General features: G+C 44.0%; 1 protein-coding gene across 1 annotated transcript in view; it reads left to right on the top strand.

Annotated features, from left to right (window-relative positions):
• ADAM9 (ADAM metallopeptidase domain 9) overlaps positions 1-22,915 on the top strand; it is a 52,547-nt gene that overhangs the window by 4,718 nt on the left and 24,914 nt on the right. The window contains exons 2-8 of the mRNA XM_054018140.1: positions 10,365-10,462; positions 12,871-12,935; positions 14,112-14,190; positions 17,518-17,594; positions 18,529-18,718; positions 21,580-21,645; positions 22,183-22,254. Coding sequence (XP_053874115.1) covers positions 10,365-10,462; positions 12,871-12,935; positions 14,112-14,190; positions 17,518-17,594; positions 18,529-18,718; positions 21,580-21,645; positions 22,183-22,254 — 647 coding nt within the window. The remainder of the gene's footprint in view (positions 1-10,364; positions 10,463-12,870; positions 12,936-14,111; positions 14,191-17,517; positions 17,595-18,528; positions 18,719-21,579; positions 21,646-22,182; positions 22,255-22,915) is intronic.

Raw genomic sequence — 22,915 nt, 5'->3', positions numbered from 1 at the left:
CAGAAGTGTTTCTATCAAATGTTTGTGTGACTACTAAGTATCTTCTAAGTGTTCAGTTCAACTAGTCATCATCTACGTGTTAACAGAGGAAGATAATAGCTTTCCTGTGGCTCAGACCTCATTATAAATAAGAGGGGAGAAACACTGAAGACTTCAGGGGAAATTGAAAGCCAGGAACTACTTATTTTATTATATCAGGTCACCATGAATGGTTTCTTCCACCTATAATGTGATTATTTTGAACACACCCAAATAAATAGACGGAAGTTGGAGTGTCACTCAGAAACTGATGATAAGTCACTGAGGAAGCCATTATCACAAAAAGATGTACATTAGTAAATGCCATCAGTTATGTATGTTGGGCATTATTTTCCCTACCTGTACCCCTAGAAAGATCAAGTAGTAGTAAAATGTTCTAACATTGCGTGGGAGGGGAGCTATGCCTCGTGCTTACTAGAGTTTCTGACTTTCAGAGTTTATTTTTTTCCCTGATATTTAGAATCTTATACCAATTCTGACTTTCTAACTACATATTTTATCAATTAAAAAAGTTATTTTCAAAGCACATCTCAACATTTATGCTCTGAATTTTCCTGGCAGTTGCAATCTTCAGTTATGAGAATTCTCTTGTTTAACACATGAAAATTGCTGAGCTGCCTTAGAGAGCTCCCTCCGTCTCAGCAACACAGATGAGGACAGAACTCAGCAGAAAAGTCAGGGGATAGGAGGTTGTTTTCCCCTGTAGTGGAATAAAAGGAGGAAGAATAAACTTTAAAATAGTGAAAATTGGTTCTTTCAGTGCTTCTTTAAAAAAAAAAGAACTTTTGAAAATTTACTTTCTGGTAGCTTAACACTGGAGAAACGTAACTGCTGGCTTTACCTGAGCTTTATGGGACCTTGAGTTATGTGGTTAACATTAAATATCTTGGTGTATATCAGGGGTCGGCAACGTTTGGCACGCAGCTTGCCAGGGTAAGCAGTTTATTTGCCAGTTTATTTACCTGCTGACGTGGCAGGTTCGGCCGATCGCGGCCCCCACTGGCTGCGGTTCGCTGTCCCAGGCCAATGGGAGCGGCGGGAAGCTGCGGCCAGCACATCACTCGCCCGCGCCGCTTCTCGCTGCCCCCATTGGCCTGGGACGGCGAACTGCGGCGAGTGGGGGCCGTGATCGGCCGAACCTGCCACGTCAGCAGGTAAATAAACTGGCCCGGCCTGCCAGGGTGCTTACCCTGGCGAGCTGCGTGCCAAACGTTGCCGACCCCTGGCGTATATCCTCTCTTGTGGTTCAACTTGTATGAAGTCTAGTTTGTTTTGGTAACCAAAAATAGCCACCATACTTAATTTGTTTGAGATACTAGTATGATGGGGTTGGGGGAGAGGAGAGCCTAAGATTAGGGAGCTTGGAGAGTGACTGTCTAAGGTCAGAGACAGTGGAGCAGGTACTTGGTATGTTATGAAAACCAGGAAGAAAACTCAAAAAAAAAAAAAAAAAAATGGGATTCAGAGATGGCTTGGAAGCCAGTGAAGATGGCAAAGAATCACACTTCCTGTACAAGAGAGTAGTCATCTGGTGCTTTCTGGACATTAGTGTAGGAATTAAGAAAGGCCAGAAGCAGGCATGGTAACGGTCTAGACCAGTGTTTCCCAAATTTGGAACGCCGCTTGTGTAGGGAAAGCCCCTGGCGTGCGGGGCCGGTTTGTTTACCTGCCGCGTTCGCACGCAGGTCCGGCCGATCGCGGCTCCCACTGGTTGCGGTTCGTGGCTCCAGGCCTTCCAGCAGCTCCCATTGGCCTGGAGGGAAAATGCTGCAAGAAATAAGAAAGTGTAGGGTCAGAGAACACTCCCAAGATTTCTGGTCTAGGATAAAAAAATTTAAGTTTGAGGGCAGGGGACAGTGAGGAATCGCTTTCTGGCACGGGGAGAACCTGACTTGTTTCTAAAGTGCTTTGAAAATAGAGCAGCACTATGTAAGGGCTAGGCACAGTCTAGCCTATGAAGTGTGAGCTTCGGAGATCAGAATGCCTGCAAGAAGCTGGTGACTTTAAATGAAACGGGCAGATCTTTGGAGGTAGGCTTGTTCCACACATACCACAGTCCTGCATGCTACATGCATTTCTGTAGCCTGATCGCACATTTGCTGAAGACCAGTACACACATAGGCTCCTCGACAACCCTGGTTAAACTCTCAGCATTCTGGGTCTATATCCTAGATTGTGTACAGCTCTCACACGCAGCTTGGCATTTGCATTAAGGAGGATGGGGTTTGTATTAATCTCTAAATAATACATAAAAGTGAGCCCAAGCAGTATTTTCAAAACAAAGCAGAAATATCTTAATTTCCCCAAAGCCATAAAAGATGAAAACTTACTTCTGCCGTGAAGTACACTGTTTGTATTCTAATCCCATAGAAGGCCTCAAATGCAGTAAAATTCTAAGGTCTCGCCCCTTCCCCTCCCTCCCCCAATGCTCTAATGTTGTTCATGGAACAACTTATTGTGCATGAGCATAAAATGAATTGTGTAGTTCACCTTTTTTGTTACTCAATGTAATTATTTAATTATATTTCTAAGTACTTAATGCATCCAGATACTACAGTAATAGGTATCTTTTTATAAATGTGTTTTAATAATCATGAGTAGGTTAGAACTCATTATTATTGCTAATTGTGATGTTTTCTGAGTTGCTAGGTTTAATTTATTGTGTATCTGAGTCATTCAAGTTTATGGTAAATGAGCCAATTCCTGGGTTGGTGGTACTCCCACAGCAAGTTCAATGCTCACGTGAACAACACTGTTTGTTTTTTACATGTGCTTCCGTGTGCAAGTTTTTTCTCCCAGAAGGCTCAGTATTGTGAATTGGAAATTCAGTAGAATACTTTGAAGTAGGGAAACCCAGTTGCTGCAGTATTAGTGGAGGTCTTCTGTGTAGTAAAGTTCATAATAACCATGAGAAGGAGCAAGCAAAATCAGCTGGTGTCAAAGTCTAGTCTCTTCTCTCCCTTTAAGAGGTGGTGATATACGCACCCAGAATAAAATAAATAAATCCATGCAGCACGAGGCAAAAGATTCCAGGAAAAGGGGAGCCCTGTGCCTGAGTCATGCTGTACAGTTATTGCTGGTCCTTCCAGTGCACTGCTGGATCCAGGGATGCTGCTAGGAGTAGGGTCTTCTCTCAGTGACAGAATCTCTGCATCCATTCATCTCTTTGTTTAGAGAGGTGGGGCGAGTTTTTTACCTGCCTTTATTGCTCTGACTTGGCTATCAGCAGTCTGAACTAATGCATTGGATCAGACAGTCGGTGTGACCTATGCTAGGAAAACGATCTGGTATTAACTACTAGTTTGTTGCCCATCGTAGCAAAGCTTCATTTGACTTTTTGTTCATACCAGGGTCTTTAACACCACTTGAAGGGATCTGGGGAGGAGTTGGGAGTCACTGGCAATGTGTCACAGTCAGGGCATATACCTCTAATGTAGACACAGACTATATGATGTGGTGTTGTAGTTCTGATTGCAATTAAACCATGGAAAGATCTGTAAATGTGTCCAGGTTGTAAAGGCTGGGGTGGGAGAAGCCCCATATGATACTAGTTATCATCTACAGATCCTCTTGCGTGAGCAGAAAGGGCCCTAACTGCTTAAAATGCTGCCTTAAAACTGTACAGGGCTGACATGATTGTGTGCTGTATTTTAATGGTTCTCAAACTCGCACACACAGTGAACCACTTGCAAAGTTCCTCTTGTGACTCACCTTCCCCTCCCACTTCCGATTCCATACCTTCCACTTGGCAATTGGAGCCTGGTTAATTGAAAAAGTCATTAGGATAATATTAATGAGACAAAATAATTGCAATGGGTGCAGCTGCTCTTCTGCTTGGGAATGTGGTCACAACTGAAATTACACTTAAGAAAGAATGACCAAAACAGGTGGTTAGGTTTGATGAGGAGTGTGGTACAAATGACTAGACCAGGGGTGGGAAAACTTTTTGGCCCGACGGCCACATCTGGGTGGGGAAATTGTATGCAGGGTCATGAATGTAGGGCTGGGGCAAGGGGTTGGGGTGCGGGGTGTGGGAGGGGGTGCGGTGTGCAGGAAGGAACTCAGGGCAAGGGGTTGGGGTGCAGGAGGGGGTTCAGGGCAGGGTGCAGCAGGGAGCTTAGGGCAGGGGGTTGGGGTGCAGAAGGGGGTGTGGCGTGTGGGAGGGGGCTCAGGGCAGGGGGTTGGAGTGCAGGAGGGGTGCAGCAGTGTAGCCTATAGGACTAACCTGCTTGCTTGTGTGTGTGTGTGTGTGTATGTGTATATATATATATATACACATACACACACACACACACTCTTTTCTTATAGTTTAAGTATTTGGTTTATTGTAATAGGTTTATAATTTATATTAAAGTAAGTTTGACTTTAATGAAAGAGACCTACAGGCCATATCCTGTATGTTACGCTAAGGCAAAGTTAGCATATCTATATCAAGACTTTTACCCAGAAAAGTAAAGTTGACCTATATCTTGTTACCTATAGATGAGTACCCACGCCTATGTCTATGACCTTTTATCTAGACCAATAGAGAATGGCATAGGGGGTCTTTCAATGTTGTACCCACAGACTTAACAAGTACACCACAAGAGACTGATGTGCGTACATACCTGTCATCAATACGCACACATATATATTAGCCTATGGGGTAAGTGTACCCTAACATTTCTGTGGGTGAGGAATGAAATTTGGGCATAAGAGAAAGGATTTCCGGCATTTGCCCTATAAAAAAAAGTGACCCACCTCAATAGAGTGCTCCATTTCTCACTTACTTACTTCCTCCACTCTATTGTGAAATCTGCCATATTTAATGGAATCTTAATCTTTTATCCTGAAGGAGTCCCAAAATGTTCCACAAAGTATATGGGGTTCCCTTCACTCACCACTCAAATGCAGCCACCACTTGGTGTGGGATATGGAAACGGTTTAATAGTGGACAGTAATGATTTACAGAACTCTGGGACAGGATGTGAAGAAGAATCTCTCTGCAATTGAAAATGGAAGTGCTAGAAGTGGCAAGTGTGGAGTCATCACTTGTGAGAGTGTAGATCAGGGGTCGGCAACATTTGGCACGCGGCTCACCAAGGTAAGCGCCCTGGCGGGCCAGGACAGTTTATTTACCTGCTGACGTGGCAGGTTCGGCCCATCGCGGCCCCCACTGGTCGCGGTTCACCGTCCCAGGCCAATGGGGGTGGCGGGAAGCCGCGGCCAGCACATCCCTCGGCCCGGGACGGCGAACCGCGGCCAGTGGGGGCCGCGATCGGCCGAACCTGCTGCATCAGCAGGTAAATAAACTGGCCCGGCCCGCCAGGGTGCTTACCCTGGTGAGCCGCGTGCCAAACGTTGCCGACCCCTGGTGTAGATTGTGGTGGCTTATCCCAGGGAAGGAAGCGGCCCTTCCCTCTGTTATTTTCTGACTGAGGATGTGACTCTCGGATGCTCTTTACCCTCTCTAGACTTTATGAACAAGGGCTATTGTGAGCTGGGGTTATAGCCTTCTGGCATATCCTCCAATCAATAAATCAGAGTAACTAAAGAATGTTTTACTGCAGTATATGCACTACACCTTCCTTTTTTCCAAGAAGTGTTGTAGCTCTGTGAGTGACTACACTTTGATAGTGTGATTTGAAACTCTCTGAATGGATAGCAGGGTGTGGGAGACCGGAATTGAAAATACTCTAATTGCTTTTGCTTCCAGGCTGAGATATTGTTGGTGGAAAAGTGCCTGGGGTTCCAATCTCTATTTGTCACTGCAGCAGTGTCAATACAGAACCTGTCTGGTCCTTAAAACTAATTCTGGGTATAAGCCCAATTGTTAGTGAGGAAAATGATTTGCTTTTCAGGGCTATGAAGTCTTCCAGATGCTGTTTGCCACCTAAGATAGGAAAAGCAGGTCTTCTTTTGTGCAGGCTTGTTTTTCAGAACCTCTGTAGATCACTGTTAGTTGTAGTTTTGTAACTGTGCCCAAAGGTGTGTGAGGTGCCTTGCGGAAACAAAAAGAGAGAGAGCTTAAAGCCAATTCATCTAGACATGAGCAAGCATGTAAAAATAGGAAAAGAGGAGGTGATGAGGAAGCGTAGCAGTATTTCCATAAAGGCTGCTGTATTATGATCATGTGGTGGCTCAGTTTAGATGTGTGCACATTTGAAGACTTTATAAACGGATAAATATACTGCTGATTTATTGGGTCCCCTCTCATGAGCATTGGAGAAAAACTGAGTCTTAAGGAGAGATCTGAGAGGATGGCTTGGTGGATTGGAGCTGGGAGGGTGTCCCTTGCTTAGGGAGAGAAGTAAAAGAGTGCATGGAGGAGTCTGTGGGGAAAAGTAGATGAATGGGGTATCTAGATTGGCATGGCTGACAGCAGAGCGGGTGAGGGGTGCTAATAGACAAATCTAGGTCAGATACATAGCCAGGGCTGGAGTTATGCAGGGCCTTACTGATGGCAAATTTAACCAGCACTTTGTTCACAAGATCACAGTACAGTGGAGAGTTAGCTTCCAGGATACAATATTATTGTAGAATAAGATGGGATTCTGGTGATGTTTAAAACCTCTGAATTGAGACTTGAGAGACCTGGTTCTATTCCTTGCTCTGCCACTAGCCTGCTGGGTGACCTTAAGCAAGTCACTTTAATTCTCCGTGCCTCAGTTTCCTTATTTGTAGAATGGGGATAATGATACTGACCTCTTTTGAAAGGGCTTTGAGATCTGCTGATGAGAGGTGCTATATATGAGCTAGATTTCATTATTAATTGCAGTATCACAAATGTGATTTGGATTGGCCTGTCAGTCTAGTGGCAGCTTGACGTGTTGCCTTGTGGGGGACTGAAGTCCTGGTTCTGAGATGAGTCCCTCACATTCAGATCTCTTCTCCCACGAGGGGCCGAGCCAACTGCAGGCAGTCCATTGTTCTCTGACATACACAAAGAGATACATTCAGCTGTTCTCTACCTGAAGCCAGACCCTGTCAACACACTGAGAGGAGTACAATATGGGCTGGGCCGGGCCATGGAAGCCAAAGTTTAATTTAGCAATTAACTAGTTGCCATTGTACAGAGTGCCATTGTACCCGTCTGTCTGAGAGCACTTTAAAAAGGCCAAAGACGTGCAGAGTATCATGTTGTGTGGACAAAACAGACTTGGATAAACTCTCCGATTAAAAACTGGGGGTGGTTTAGGTTTGTGTCTCTCTTCTCAGTGAAGTATCCATCATTAAACATAGGGTACAGTTCCTCTCTGGGTTTGCAAGGCAGAGCTACGTATCTCATAGTAAGAGTGTCCTCCTTTTTGTCAACCCTTTCAACAATGATCCACTAGAGAGAAGCACAAAGCTGCACCATGGGTAAGTTTACCCCCCACCCTCTTCTTGTGTCAAAAATGTCTGAACTGTACTGCATAAGTGTAATATAGACAGAGCTCCCTGTCCTTCTCTGTCTGTACAGTGCAGAGTGCACTGAACAGTCAGTGAACAGCAGGACTGGTGCAGGAATCTACTAGTAAGTAAAACTCAAAGTTTTTTCTTCACTGACAAAAAGCCTTCTTTGTTTTAATGAGAACTGACATGCCTTAGGATTTTATAGTGACATAACCAAGTGGAGACAAGGCACCTGTAACTTTTACTGCAAAGTACCTAGGGAGGCTGGACCCCATATCCTTTGTTTGCGATGGATTTTACCTAGTTTACTTCATGGTAAAACTGCAGCGCCTTGTCTCCAGTATGTTTTGACATCCGGGTTGCTGCTGCCGTGGTAAAAACACAGATTATTTGTCAGTGAAGATATAGCTCAAGTGTGAAAGGCCTCATAATTCTACAGTGACACCTGTGCTGAATCAAGAACAGCCTTAGGGGACCCCAACTCAGATCTAGAGAGTAGCCATGGTGACACAAGGCAGTGTTGTCAAAGCAAAATGCTACTAGTCTGTGCCTAGCACACATGGACCTCGACCCCCCAAACTGACTGTTATTTGTTCAGAGCCAAATACTTGAACAGGAAAGGTACTCCAGAGTTAAAAATTTGCTGTCCTTTTTAAGGAACGTACCTGCTGAGCTCCATCAGCTGGACCGCAGGACAGCAGTGCTTGGAATAAAAGGGCTTTTTGGGATGTGTGTGCAGTATTAACACGGAGAGGCAGTGTTAAACTGGCACGGTGCTTTAAATACGTAAGATGTTTTGGCTTATTTTAATACCAATCCCTGTTGGAGAGACTGTCTTACCCAACTTCCTCAAAATCCCTGCAGCAAGTGGCCAAGCAAAGAGTGCTCCCAGATGTTTAAAATTTCAGTGCAGTTTGCTAGCCCTGATGATGACGAGGGATGGTATTTTTAAAGGAGCCTAAATAGTTGGTGGCCCAAGTCTCATTGAATTTCAAACTCTCTTAGATGCCTTTTGAAAACTCCAGCCTACTCTCCAGTGATGGAGCAGGCCACCAGTGGGAGAGTGCTTACATCATGGTGGTGACCCAAAGTGTGACTTACAAAGCAGTAAATACATTCTGTAGTAGAAAATGGAGTTGTTCTTCAAAGCTGAGCTGCTGCTTTAAAATAAGTGCTGTGGATTGGTCAGTAGCTGCTTTATTCCCTTTCCTCCCATTGTGGCAAACAGCTAGTGTGAGCTCCAGTTGGACTGTAGATATTTCCTTGTGGAAGATCCTCAGCGATCATAAACTACAAGAATGGCAATGTAGTTTTGGAGATGAATTGTTACAGGAAATAGAAATATTTCCCTCCCTCTTTATTTTAGGTTTTAAAGCTTGTGCCCTTCTGGTGAGCTCATTGATTACACCGTTATGTGCCAGTAAAATCTGTTGTACTTAAAACCCTTTGTGTAGCTCCCATCACCATCTTTCCAAGGGGAATGGCTGTTGGCTTAAGCACAGACCCTGGGTTTTTTTGGCTGATCATACACCCACATGTGCTACCTTATTTTATAGCGTAAATTCATTAGAAGCATTTTATCCCAACTCAGTTGTCCAGCTGTTCTTATTAGGAAGCATCTGCATCATGTTGCTAGGATGCCTGTATAAATCCTGTATATAGCAACAATATTCTATGCTAGACTTTCTCCTGAAAGAGGCTACTTCTCCATTATATATTGCATGCATTCAGTAAGTCCTTAAAATGCCCTTTTGTGGCCTACTGTGCTTGAACAGCCTTTAACATGTAAAAGCTTTGACTGGCATTGCTGAGTTTTGTAGGAGTTGCTGCCTGGGTTTGCTGCTGCTACACCCCGGGGAGGGAGAAAAGTAGGTTTTAGGAGCCTCTCTAGTATAATCTAGGGAGGCAGTGTGGCCTAGTGGATGTGGATTCAGGAGACGTGGGGGTTCCATTCCCAGCTCTGCCACTGGTCTGCTGGGTGACCTTGGGCAAGTTCCTACCCCTCTCTGTGCCTCATTTTCCCCATATATCATAATGGGGATAATGATACTGATATACAGTGCTTTGAAACATCATGAAAGGTGTAAGGTATTGTTGTTGGTATTTTAAGAGACTATCAGATTGTTGAGTCTTGAATGAGCTTCTTATTTGAGGCAGTCTGGCTAACTTAGTTTATTACTCTCCAGTTCTCAGGTGACCACTGTATTTTGTGGCAGTGTGTATTTGTAAGTCATTTTGTGGCCTGAAAGTTTTTATCCGGATGGGTGGTGTTCTGCCCTGTGCTCCCCTGCACCTGTCAGAAGCACCCTCTTCAGAAGGGGGTTGATCTTTTTAAACATATGCTGCTGCCTTGGAGTACGATACTTTCATGAACAATAGGTTGGTTGGCAGAATTTATTTTCTTCCTCTAGTCCGGTCATTAAATGCTGAGTATAAGCTTCTTAGTTTGTCCCTCTTTGATGCAGAAGGTTGGATAGTATCCTATATTTGTGTGAAGAAGATACCATACCCGATATTAAGTATGCTATCAGTGGTTAATACCTTCATTTGTATCAATTTAAAAATAAAATGTCTTAGATAGAAAGCCAGTTATAAGAGTCAGTCTGGTTCCAAATTTATCATAGGTACTTATGTGGCTCCCATTACTGTAGTATCTGAGCACCTAACAATGTGTCTATCCCCATCACACCCAGGAGAGGTAGGGCAGTGCTATTGTCCTGTTTCTACCGATAGATAACTGAGGCATAGAGAGGCTAAGTGACTTGCATTAGGTCACTCTGGAAGTCTGTGGCAGAACAGGTAATTGAACCTGGGTCTCTCAAATCCCAAACTTGCACCTTAACCCCTGGACCATCCTTCCAAAGAGAAGTTGTTTCATTCCTTGGGCATGGTCTGTCTGTTTTATTTCCTTAGTGACATGAATGTGACAGCATTTGCTTTTTCTTTTCTAGGTTTCCAGCAGACCTCTCATTTGTCTTCCTATGAAATTATACATCCACAGAGGTTAACAAGAGAGCGGCGAGCGGCCTCCAATTCCTCCTCAGTACAGGTACTTGGAAGTGTTCAAAATCATTCTCTGCTTCTGAATCAGCTTTTTCTAAAAGGTTTCAGAGTAGCAGCCGTGTTAGTCTGTATCCGCAAAAAGAAGAATAGGAGTACTTGTGGCACCTTAGAGACTAACAAATTTATTAGAGCATAAGCTTTCGTGGACTACAGCCCACTTCTTCGGATGCATCCGAAGAAGTGGGCTGTAGTCCACGAAAGCTTATGCTCTAATAAATTTGTTAGTCTCTAAGGTGCCACAAGTACTCCTGTTCTTCTTTGTCTAAAACTGGCCCTAAATTCATTTAGTCCATCCCCTGAACAATGTAACTGCAAATGATTGCAAGTGTCCAGCCTCCCACAACATATGCAAGACATTGTGCTGGCTTTCAGATGATGGTGTTTAGTGCGTCATAGACCCATCAAGCCATGTAACTTCCCCACAGTAGGACAAAGTCTGTGCACTTTAAGGCACTTAAGGCTTAAACTGACTGTCAGTTGGTCAGGATTAACAGGATTTCTGTGACCGGGGCATGATGCTGTATCACAGATGCCTTGCAGCTGACTGCAGTGGTAAGCCAGTGCTTGCTCATATTGTGATAATTAATGTTGTCACCAGTCAGTTTAAACTGTCCCTTTAAATAAACAGATCCCAACCTACTGGGATAGTACCAGGCAGTGGAGAGAATAGGCCATAAAGGACCAGAACATACATGCTGAAGGAAAAAACGCATTGTCCTTTCCCAGCTGAGAAGATTATATGAAAAGCACTAAGCTTCTTTCCAGGAGACTTCGAATCATGCTATTGATGGAACAATTAAACTCAGAAAGCTAATTTTGAAATAACTTTCTATGTGTGAGTTAGAACTATGCTGGAATTTGTGTCTGGAGTGTCATGTGACATAACGGGATTACCCGTATTTTGTTTATGCCTGCAGTCTGAAATCAGCAAAATGATTAAGAATGGGAGTTTCTTTATTAGCTCAGTCTCTTGGATTTTGTAGGTGTAGAAATGGCCAAGGCAGGCAATAATTTGGGAACTAAATATATGTGAATTGAGAATGAATGTGCATAGTGATGGCCTTAAGTAAACCCTCACGGCTGAGTTATAGCAGCTCATAGACTTTAAGGTTAGAAGGGACCATTATGATCATCTAGTCTGACCTCCTGCACAACCCACCCACTCCTGTAACAAACCCCTAACCTATGCCTGAGTTACTGAAGTCCTCAAATCGTGGTTTAAAGACCTCAAGGTGCAGAGAATCCTCCAGCAAGTGACCCGTGCCCCACGCTGCAGAGGAAGGCGAAAAACCTCCAGGGTCCCTGCCAATCTGCCCTGGAGGAAAATTTCTTCCCGACCCCAAATATGGCGATCAGTTAAATCCTGAGCATGTGGGCAAGACTCACCAGCCAGCACCCAGGAAAGAATTCTCTGTAGTAACTCAGATCCCACCCCATCTAACATCCCATCACAGACCATTGGGCATATTTACCAGCTGAATATAAGGCCTTCCTTAACAGCCGGGCTGATGAAGGTGACATTAGTGTAGGGTGACCAGATCACCCAAGTCAAATATCGGGACGCGGGGGTGGGAGGGCATGGCGGGGGGCGGAGCAAAAAAACCCAAAACCACCCTTCCTCCACAAGCGCTGGAGGGAGGCCCCGGAGACGCAGGGGAAGTGCGGGGCCAGGGTGAGTGAGAGTCCAGCCTGGCCCCGAGCGCAGGCAGGACTCAGTCGGGTGGTAGGGAGAGTAGGGGGGCGGCCCGCGGTGCCTGTTCTCCCCCCCGGGCAGCGGGACTCGGGAGTAGCCGCTGCTGCAGCTCCCACTGCCGCGGGGGGAGGAAGTGGCCGATGGTCAAGCTCGGCGGCTGCGGCTCTGGCGCCCGGGCCTGCTGCGGGGACCCAGGAGCGTGCACGCTTCGCCCAGCCCCTGGCCAGTCGCGTCTGGGCTGCTGCCCAGCTGGTGCTATCCCGCGGAGTGGGGGCAGCAGGCCCCAGCCCCCCCGTCCCGCTCGGGTCCCGCAGGGGAACAAACGGGGCTGGGCTGCCGATGCCCCAGCGCTTGTGGAGGGAGGAGGAATGGTGAGCCTGGGGTAGAGGCGGGGATTCGGGGAGGGAGCCAATCGGGGGAGGAGGGGGCGGAGTCGGGGCAGGGCGGGGCGCGAGCACTTCTGGGCTCTGGAGCATTTCCTTGTTTGTCCAGTGTCCCGACCGCACATCGGTCGGGATGCGGGACAAACAAGGAAATATCGGGACAGTCCCGATTAAAATCGGGACGTCTGGTCACCCTACATTAGTGGCACATTTAGAATAACTGGTCATGTGGTTGCTGTTTACTCCAGGGTTTTGGATGATGGTTGAGAGAGCATTTTTGTTATTACAACGTGTAAGTGTTCTCTCTTTTGTGTTCAGGACAAGATGTCGTATGTTATTCATGTAGCGGGAAGGAAACACATAATTCACCTAGAAAAAAACAAGTAAGTGACTCGTCTTTCCCTCTGGCTACTGGTAACTGTGCCCTGGGATTATTCACTTCCTATCAACTGCATTAGATCTTTCCAGTCCTGGATGCTGTTTCCAGGTAACATGCTGTTTTCAGTCCTGGAGGTGGTGTGTCCGAAGTGTGTTTGCACATTAGCTCTGTTAAACCCGTACAGGGAAACAGTTGAAAGTGGACTAACTCTCCCTCCCTCCCCTCCCATCCCCCCACAGTAGGGTACCAACTAAACATTTTTCTGAGCTGCTTTGATGATGTGGTGATCAACCTCAAGTACAGGAAGGGGGATCTGGGCAGGGATTAAAAGGACCCATCTCACTTCAAACAAAACACCTACCTTTTTTAGCTGCTGCCTTTTGGCTTCTACAGTTTTATTTTTAAATTCTTTCCCTTGTTGCTGTGGTCAAGATCCATGCAAATGAGGAAACTGGCTGTAAACACACACTGAACATAGAGATATTTTTTTCTCTAGTCCTTGTATAGTGATTTTTAAGGCTTGTAACAACAATAGGTTAAAATCAGTCAGAAGTGGTTTTTTTTTTAAGTTGATGTTCCTCATAATCAGCATGTTGTAATAATAAACAAAAGAGACAACTTGGCCAAACTCACTAGGCTGTGGGGTCTCAGGCTGTCATTCATCAGATCCCCGGTCCTCAAAAGCATGGGGATTTGACTTCTCTGCTTTCTGGCTGCTTGGCCATCTTTGAATTCAGTACTGGGTCACCCTTTTAAAAAATATTTCCCAATATGCTTTCCTTCAAAACTGGAGATAGAGAAGCCAGCCGCAGCCAGTTGGCCTCTGACTGCTGCACTTTTCTATTCCCTGCCTTACAGCTAGTGAGCATTTAGCTCTGTTTTGATGTTTTCTCTTGTCTTTTTGTGTTTCATCCCTGAGGAGGTGGTCGATTCTTGCATTAAATCTCCTATCTCAGTACCTTGAGTTTTGCCATAGTATAGTTACATAGAGGAATAGGCCCTAGTAACTGCATAATTCCTCAGTGGTTCATGGTTGGTTTTTTTTTTTGTTTTTTTTTATATCAGTTTCCTTATTTCAATACAGATTTTTCAATACTACCACTATTGACGAGGATCTATTTGTTTTCTTGTTGCATCAACATTTTTGTGTTTCTCCCCTCCCCTGCCCCCATTTTTTCAGAGAATTTTTACCCAAAGATTTCACAGTATATACCTACAGTGAGGAAGGGAAGTTGCAGTCTGAAAATCCGGACATGCAGGTGGGTTTTCTTTCTTTTGTATCCTTGTTGAAGCAGGGTGATTAGGGCTTCATAATTCTGCATTATTTAAGAGTGATGTATTAAGAAACTGACTGGAGCGTCTTCTAAAGGAGTAGGTTCTAATCTGCAAAATGCACAACATATTTCACTCCTAACCTGGGAAGATGCCTTGAGATTTAAGATGGGAATCTGGCCCCTGGCACGTAACACTAGAAAAATCACACTTTTCTGTGATGGGTGGGAGGGCAGGCAGGTGGGTGTGCACTCACGTTTTATTTAAAAAACTGGATTTTTCCTGTTTGTGTGTGTGTGGTTTTTTTTTTATCTGAATTTTTTAATTAAAAAAGGAAATACTTGTCTTGATTAACCATTGAGCGTCTTTTCTGTTTATATTCTGGTTATACTGGTATATTTCTATACTGTAAGTACAAGAGCAACATAATGTTTCTATTGTTCGCTGAACGCCACGTCCCCTTCCAGGGCATTGGTCCTGTCTGCCATGCGTCAGAGCAATCGAGGGGGACAAAACACCCTGTTGGCAGTTCACCTTAATGACTGTCAGATATAACTCTTTATGGCACTTTGAAGCAGTATAAAACCAGATATAGAATATAACAACTTTCATGGACCGTTTCCCTCTTAGCCATACTCCTCTCCCAACTGCTTGGATCGTTAAATGTTTGCGATCCTATAGCACTAGTGGTCCATGGATTATAATCAGAACTACTTAACTAGAAAAAGTGTGCACAACTCTTCTTCCCATATGGACTGCTTCCACCCCCGTTGCTTCACCAGATGGCCATTAGACATTACATTTTCAAAGAATGATTAACTGGTTTCATGGAACAAACACAAGTGGTGCCTAATGTCATAACAAGTATATGCGCATTTTACTTCATCCACCCTTCCCTTGTTTAAAAAAAGTCTGCTTTGTTGTTTGTGTGTGTGGTGTGATGCACACTATCTCTTGCTTGAAAATGAAGCAGTTGAGTTTTTTGATTTTTCCCCCCCCCTCCTCTGCCTTTCTATGGAAAGGCAGGTACTTGAATCAAAGGAGGAACACAGTTTGTGCTTATAGTGAGGCTTTAGTTCAGCCAGAGGCCGTGACAAGCCCTGTTGCTCTGGGGATTATTACATGCTTTAAGAACTTTGTAAGGCACGAGGCCAAAGAACAAATTATTTCAGCCGCCTGACAACTACAGTGATCTCCAAAAATATGTCTACTAGAGAACCTTAGAGCTACAGCTGCAATGCAGTGAACATTCTGTGTGGCACAGAATGAAATGCATTTGCCTTGTACTCGCCCCTGAGGATAATTTACAAAACAGGGCCAGGTCAAGTATAGAGCATGTTGGGCATGCCCCTGTATGGGTTTTTGTGATGGGGGTGTGATGTAAATCTTGTGTATTTAGTAGGCTGTGAAACCACATGTTTCGCTCCCAGGGGATGGAATTGCTGCATTAGAATGGATCGTTTTGTGTCTTGTCTTGGGATCTCATTGGAAGTCAAGCTTGAGTGGATAATGGCTTTCATCTCACATTGTTCTGTTTTCCTGACAATGCCTCGTCAGGGCTGGTCGAGGCATGCTTAGGCAGCACAGAGTGTCTGGCCATTGGCAATAATAGCAGATGTTTACTTCACTCTAGCCAGAGAGAGGCTATACACAAGCCAAAGAGTGTATCATGCAAAATTCATTCCTGGAAGGCTGAATGGCTGACTGGCAGGGCTTAAATTCAGTTGGAGCTGACCGGAGCGGAGCTCCAGTAAATATTTTCAAACCTGCAGGAGCCTTGGTGCCTGGAAATACTCGGGGAGAATTTAAGCCCTCCTCACTGGCTCACAGCGACTGGGTTGAACTTAAGATATTTCTTGTGGGTGGGGTGGGAAGGGGACAACAAACAACATTGAAGTTGGACAGCTCAGCTTCAAGTCCAGAGACTGTTCACAGATGGTGTTTCAGAGTCTGGTTGATTAATATTAGAACAGACATTAGGAGAGTAGACTTAAGTGTAGACATACCTGTAAAATCTTAAAACTCTACAGCCTCTGTAGCCTTTCAGTGTAGACCAATGGTTTTCAACCTTTTTTTCATTTGCACAATCCTAAAAAATTTCAAATGAAGGTGCGGACCCCTTTGGAAATGTTAGATCTAGTCTGCAGACCCCCAGGGGTCTAGGGACCATAGATGGGTGGGATTCTCCCATCAGTGTAGCTAATCCACTTCTCTGAGATGTGGTATCTAGTTTGACAGAAGAATTCTTCCGTCAACCTAGCACTGTCTACACAGGGACTTAGGTTGGCTTAACTACTCCGCCTAGAGGATGGATTTTTCACATCCCTGAGTGATGTAGTTATGCTGACCTAATTTTCTAGTGTAGGCCAGGCCTAAGAGTATATTTGCTAGTGTTCAGGTAAGCGAGCTAATGGGGTGGGATTTAGGCCTGGTCTGCACTAGAAAATTAGGTTGCCATAACTATGTTGCCCAGGGGTGTGAAAAATCCATATGCCTGGGTGGCATATTTAAGATGACCAAAGTCCCTGTGGAGACTGTGCTAGGTCAGTGGAAGAATTCTTCCATTGACCTAGCTGCTACCTCTTGGGGAGGTAGATTACCTACACCCAGGGATTAAATTCTCATAGAGTATTTCATAGAATATCAGGGACCTCGGATGGTCATCTAAGTCAACCCCCTGCTCAAAGCAGGACCAATTCCCAACTAAATCCCCAAATGGCCCCCTCAAGGATTGAACTCACAACCCTGGGTTTAGCAGGCCAATGCTCAAACCACTGAGCTATCTCCCCCCTTCCCTTCCTATTTCCCAGAGCCTCCCCATGCCAGGAAAACTCCAGGGGGTTTGAAAATATTTACCAGAGCTCTGCTCCAGACAGCTCCAGCTGAATTTAAGCCCTACCTACACTGACAGGGGACTTGTACGTAGTGTTTACACTGAAGCGCTACAATGGTGCAGCTACACCGCTGTAGTGTTTTAAGTGTAGATGTCCCTTAGACAATTCAGTAGTGCTGAATTGCTGGTCCTGTTGGGCTGTGAAATGGACCTGCAAGTACTAGGAGGCTGGCTTTCATTGTGTTTAATAATAATACAAGCGTCCTAGAGCATCTGGTATTTAGATTAACTCCACATGTTTACCTGTGTGGAGGATAAACACGTGTGTGGCACCATCTCATGCACGTACTTCTTCAGGTTAGAGAAGGAGATCTCATCCTAGCGTTAGTGCAGCAAGGTGAACAATAGCAGCAGTTGTAGTCAGTTGCATTGTGTAAGTATAGAACTAATACATAATTAATTTCTTTATTTTTTCCCTTAGGAACACTGCCACTATCAGGGATACGTGGAGGGAATACCAGATTCTATTGTTGCTGTCAGCACTTGCTTTGGACTCAGGTAACAGAACTCTTCTTGTGTATGTAGTTATCACAACTATGCATTGTTCTAATCCAATTCTCTGAAACAGAATCTTATTCTCCTGTTGACTTAATTAGTTTTGAGCCAAACTGTATTTCATCTGTTGGTGCTGGGCTGCATGAGAGTATTGTGTTTAATTAACACCATCATGTTTTTGCAGTCTTTTGTTGATACAAAACTAACAAATATTTTGATTAAAACAAAATTATTTGATTGGTGTGACTACCGTTTGTCCTCAAAACTTCCAATCCAGAATTCCTCCCCACCCCTCCAAAACAACTGACTTCACTGTTCAGCCATCAGTAAATCCAACAGAATTGTTGCATCTGTAGTTCTTAGTATTTTTACAATCTTGTATAGAAAGTTAATTTAAATGATCACTTTTGTATTGTATGCAATTATTCCTTAGTGTTAGGGAGTTTTAAAATAAAATCTTGATTAGCAGTTTTACTGAGACTTGACACTTAAAGTATTTTATGATCAACTTTAATTTGAAAAATCTTTGAACTGAGATAATTTCAGCACCTTCAGGATTTTCTTGATTTGTCTATTGACATTCACATCACTGTTTACTGCTTTGCTGTTGCAGAAATGTAAATAGCAACATTAACTGAACTGAAACATTTCTGTTTTCAGAGTCGATGATTAAGGCCTTGATACTGCAAACTCTTATGAATATGCTTAACATGGCACACGTGGATTGTTCCACTGAAGTCATGAGGCTGCGTGCATGCTTAAAGTTAAGCACAGCGCACAAGTGTCTGCAGGAGTGGGGCCTAGATTTGTTCTATATTTCTTTCTGTAAGATGTTTGTTGTTCCCTCCCCCATCCTTCCCAAACGTCTTGATAACGGCAGCCTCTGGATTTAGTCTAGTAGTTACTTGGTGGTAATGCGTATTAATCCGATTGTTAGGGGACTGCTGCAAGTGGAAAATGTCACATATGGAATTGAGCCGATGGATTCCTCCTCTGGCCTCAAACACATTATATATCGAATGGAGGATGTGAAGAAGGAGCCCATGATGTGTGGAGTTAACAACACAGCCCCTGAAAGAGAACACACAGAGGATGAGCATCCTCCCAGCATGACTCAGTTGCTGCGAGTGAGTATTCTAGTGTCCTCTCTGCACTGCAATTTGGAATTGCTTTTATGACTGTTCAACTAATAAGATGGAAATGGTGTATGAGGTTTCTCTCAGAGCTTACCACAGTTAAGGATTCTGACTCAGGCATTTTTCTACCTGCTGTAAGAACTCCATAAGTCTATCATATTTGAACAAAATGGTTACAGTTTCCTCCAGGCTGTATTAGTACAAACAAGGTTGCTGTAGGATAGATTGAGATGTGTTGACAGAGCTGCATGACGGGGGATGATGAGGGCAGGAATGCTGCTGTCAGGACTGAGGCTCATCAGCAGAGTTCTGTGTCAGAAGCCAGGATGGCTGAAACTGGGACCATTCTCATAACCAGCAAAGTAACAAAGTTTGTTCGGGGTTTCTTGTTTCACTTAAAGTTTAAATTTGAACTAAAAAGATGGTAGCAATAAAATGTGTGAGGCATGTGAAAAACATGTATGCTTATTCTCTCTACAGCATTTGTTAGCAACTACTGACAATTAATATTTATCACAGCTACTGCCATTTTCCCTACTTCATCTACAGAGAAGTATACATTGCCTTTCTAAAAAAAAATGAATGGGAATAAAAAAAATCCCTTACTTTCAAAATTTAGCAGGACTTACTGGTTATGTGGCCAGTCTTTAGTCAAAAACATGTGCAGAGCAATTATTACTTCGCATGAGGTTTTTTATTTGTCTTTTGTCTTTTGGGTGTGTTCTGGATGTGCAGAAAGAATAGCAAACATGGCAGGCGACCAGCTTGGCTTAACAAAGAAATCTTTGGTGAGCTTAAAGACGAAAAGGAAGCTTACAAGAAGAGGAAACTTGGACGGATGACTAGGGAGGAGTATAAAAATATTGCTCGAGCATGCAGGGGTGTAATCAGGAAGGCCAAAGCACAATTGGAGTTGGAGCTAGTAAGGGATGTGAAGGGTAATAAGGGCTTCTACAGGTATGTTAGCAACAAGGAGGAGGTCAGGAAAAGTGTGGGACTCTTACTGAATGGAGGAGGCAACCTAGTGACCCATGATGTGGAAAAAGCTTGAAGTATTGAATGCTTTTTTTGCCTCAGTCTTCACATCTGCCAAGATCAGATCCCAGACTGCTGCACTGGGCAGCACAGTATGGGGAGGGGGTGAGCAGTCCTCCGTGGTGAAAGAACAGGTTAAGGACTATTCAGAAAAGCTGGACATGCACAAGTCCATGGGGCTGGAACTAATGCATCTGAGGATGCTGAGGGAGTAGGCTGAAGTGATTGCAGAGCCATTGGCCATTATCTTTGAAAACTCATGGCGATCGGGGGAGGTCCCGGATGATTGGAAAAAGGCTAATGTAGTGCCCATCTTTAAAAAAGGGAAGAAGGAGAATCTGGGGAACTACAGTCTCAGTCCCTGGAAAAATCATGGAGCAAGTCCTCAAGGAATCCATTTTGAAGCACTTGGAGGAGAGGAAGGTGATCAGGAACAGTCAACATGGATTCACCAAGGGCAAGTCATGCCTGACCAACCTGATTGCCTTCTATGATGAGATAACTGGCTCTGTGGATATGGGGAAAGCGGTGGATGTGATATATCTTGACTTTATCAAAGCTTTTGATATGGTCTCCCACAGTATTCTTGCCAGCAAGTTAAAAAAGTATGGATTGGATGAATGGACTATAAGGTGGATAGAAAGCTGGCTAGATCGTCAGGCTCAATGGGTAGGGATCAACAGCTCAATGTTAGTTGGCAGCCGGTATCAAGTGGAGTGCCCCAAGGGTTGGTCCTGGGGCCGGTTTTGTTCAACATTTTCATTAATGATCTGAATGATGGGGTGGATTACACCCTCAGCAGGTTCGTGGATGACACTAAGGTTGGGGGAGAGGTAGATACGCTAGAGGGTATGGATAGGGTCCAGAGTGACCTAGACAAATTGGATTGGGTCAAAAGAAATCTGATGAGGTTCACCAAGGACAAGTGCAGAGTCCTGCACTTAGGACAGAAGAGCCCCATGCTCTGCTATAGGCTGGGGACCGACTGGCTAAGCGGCAGTTCTGCAGAAAAGGACCTGGGGATTACAGTGGACGAGAAGCTGGATATGAGTCAGCAGTGTGCCCTTGTTGCCAAAAAGGCTAACGGCATTTTGGGCTGTATAAATAGGAGCATTGCCAGAAGATCGAGGGATGTGATCATTCCCCTCTATTCAGCATTGGTGAGGCCTCATCTGGAGTACTGTGTCCAGTTTTGGGCCCCACACTACAAGAAGGATGTGGAAAAATTGGAGAGAGTCCAGCGGAGGGCAATGAAAATGATTAGGGGGCTGGAGCACGTGACTTATGAGGAGAGGCTGAGGGAACTGGGCTTATTTAGTCTGCAGAAGAGAAGAGTGAGGGGGGATTTGATAGCAGCCTTCAACTACCGGAACGGGGGTTCCAAAGAGGATGGAGGTGGCAGATGACAGAACAAGAAGCAGTGGTCTCAAGTTTCAGTGGGGGAGGTCTAGGTTGGATATTAGGAAAAACTATTTCACTAGGCGGGTGGTGAAGCACTGGAATGGGTTACCTAGGAAGGTGGTGCAATCTCCATCCTTAGAGGTTTTTAAGGCCTGGCTTGACAAAGCCCTGGCTGGGATGATTTAGTGGGGGTAGGTCCTGCTTTGAGCAGGGGATTGGACTAGATGACCTTCTGAGGTCTCTTCCAACCCTAATAGTCTATGATTCTATGATTACATTAGTAAAGCACTTGTTTTACTGAGTGTGAAATATGAGCATGGATTAGGATGAGCTCACTTTGTTTTTACAGATGAACTTGGTAAACTTGTAGTTAACTACAAAGAAAATGTGTTTTTTTTTTTTCTTCCTGTTTGCAGAGGAAAAGAGCTATACTTCCCCAGACAAGATATGTGGAGCTGTTCATAGTTGTGGACAAAGAAAGGGTAGGATTATATATTGTTTTTTCCTTAGTTCTTTGCTTATGGCGGAGGGAGATGTAACTTAAACACCCTCACCCCAAATAATTATAAAACATTTTAAGGCAAAGTAATGTACCTTTCTGTATTAAAACATTCTTTCAGCCTCATTACTACAAATGGATTTATTAAAAGACAATACCAGACATAACCTAGACAATTCAAATATATATAATGTTACTACCATTGCAAAATAGGATATACCGTAAAACGTCAGAGGGTCAGAGCTTTACATTCAAGGATTCTAATGGTCAAAGGAGAATACTTCCCTTCCTGTTCTGCCTCTCTTGAACAGATGATGATCTGACTGCATCTATAAAGGTGCTGCCTACTAGTTTGCCCTCTTCTAGTGCTTTTTTTTTTGACAACAGTTCCAGGCTGTAACTTCCAAACATGAGACTTGGAGCCTGACAATAATACTTAAAAGATCTTATTCTTCCTCTTATGTCTTATAATCATGTCGATCACATCTTATTTCCACTAATAAACCTCTTTATCTTGCAGTATGAGCTATTGGGTAGGAGTGAAGCTGCTGTGAGAGAAGAGATGGTGCATCTAGCAAATTACCTGGATAGTGTAAGTTAAAGCTATGCTGTGTCTAAATTGGCAATAATATTGAATGTTGTAGCCTTGCAACTTAAGTGTTTAATTTTATAAATTGACCACCTTGGTCTGTTATCTTGTCAGAATGCTGCTAAGCAGGGTCAGGACCTTGTCAGTAAGTGGATGAACAAGGGAAATCCAGTGTCCTATTGGAAGTGATGTTGATGATTCAGTGGGAAGCACTCCTCCCTTAGAATTACCGTTGAATCAACGACATCTCACCATGGAGCTAGTGGGAGCTGTAAGGTGGTGGTAGTATTTATTTACTTTGATTGAGGTGGATTCTCCATAACAGGAAATCTTGAAATCAAGATTGTTTGTTTTTATAAAAGATATTCTTGAGTTCAACCATAACTATTGGTTTTGAAGCAGGAATGAATTCAGGGAAATGTGGTGATCTGTATTATCCAGATTAGGTCAAACTATGATCACAGTTGTCTCTTCTGGCCTTACGAACTATGGATCTGTTGTGCTCTGTTTTAATTTGATTTTGGTTTGCTGGGGACACTATTGGTTTGTGATCAGGAGTCTTTCTATTTGTCTATCTTCAGTTTTTCTATAGCACCCTATCACAGTGGTATATAGGCACTAGTCCTTTAGCCCACTAAAATTTAATAGCAGGGCATATATGATT

Source organism: Malaclemys terrapin, chromosome 2, assembly GCF_027887155.1.
Source record: "Malaclemys terrapin pileata isolate rMalTer1 chromosome 2, rMalTer1.hap1, whole genome shotgun sequence".
Classification (NCBI taxonomy): domain Eukaryota; kingdom Metazoa; phylum Chordata; order Testudines; family Emydidae; genus Malaclemys; species Malaclemys terrapin.
This window is presented reverse-complemented; position numbering and strand designations above follow the sequence as displayed.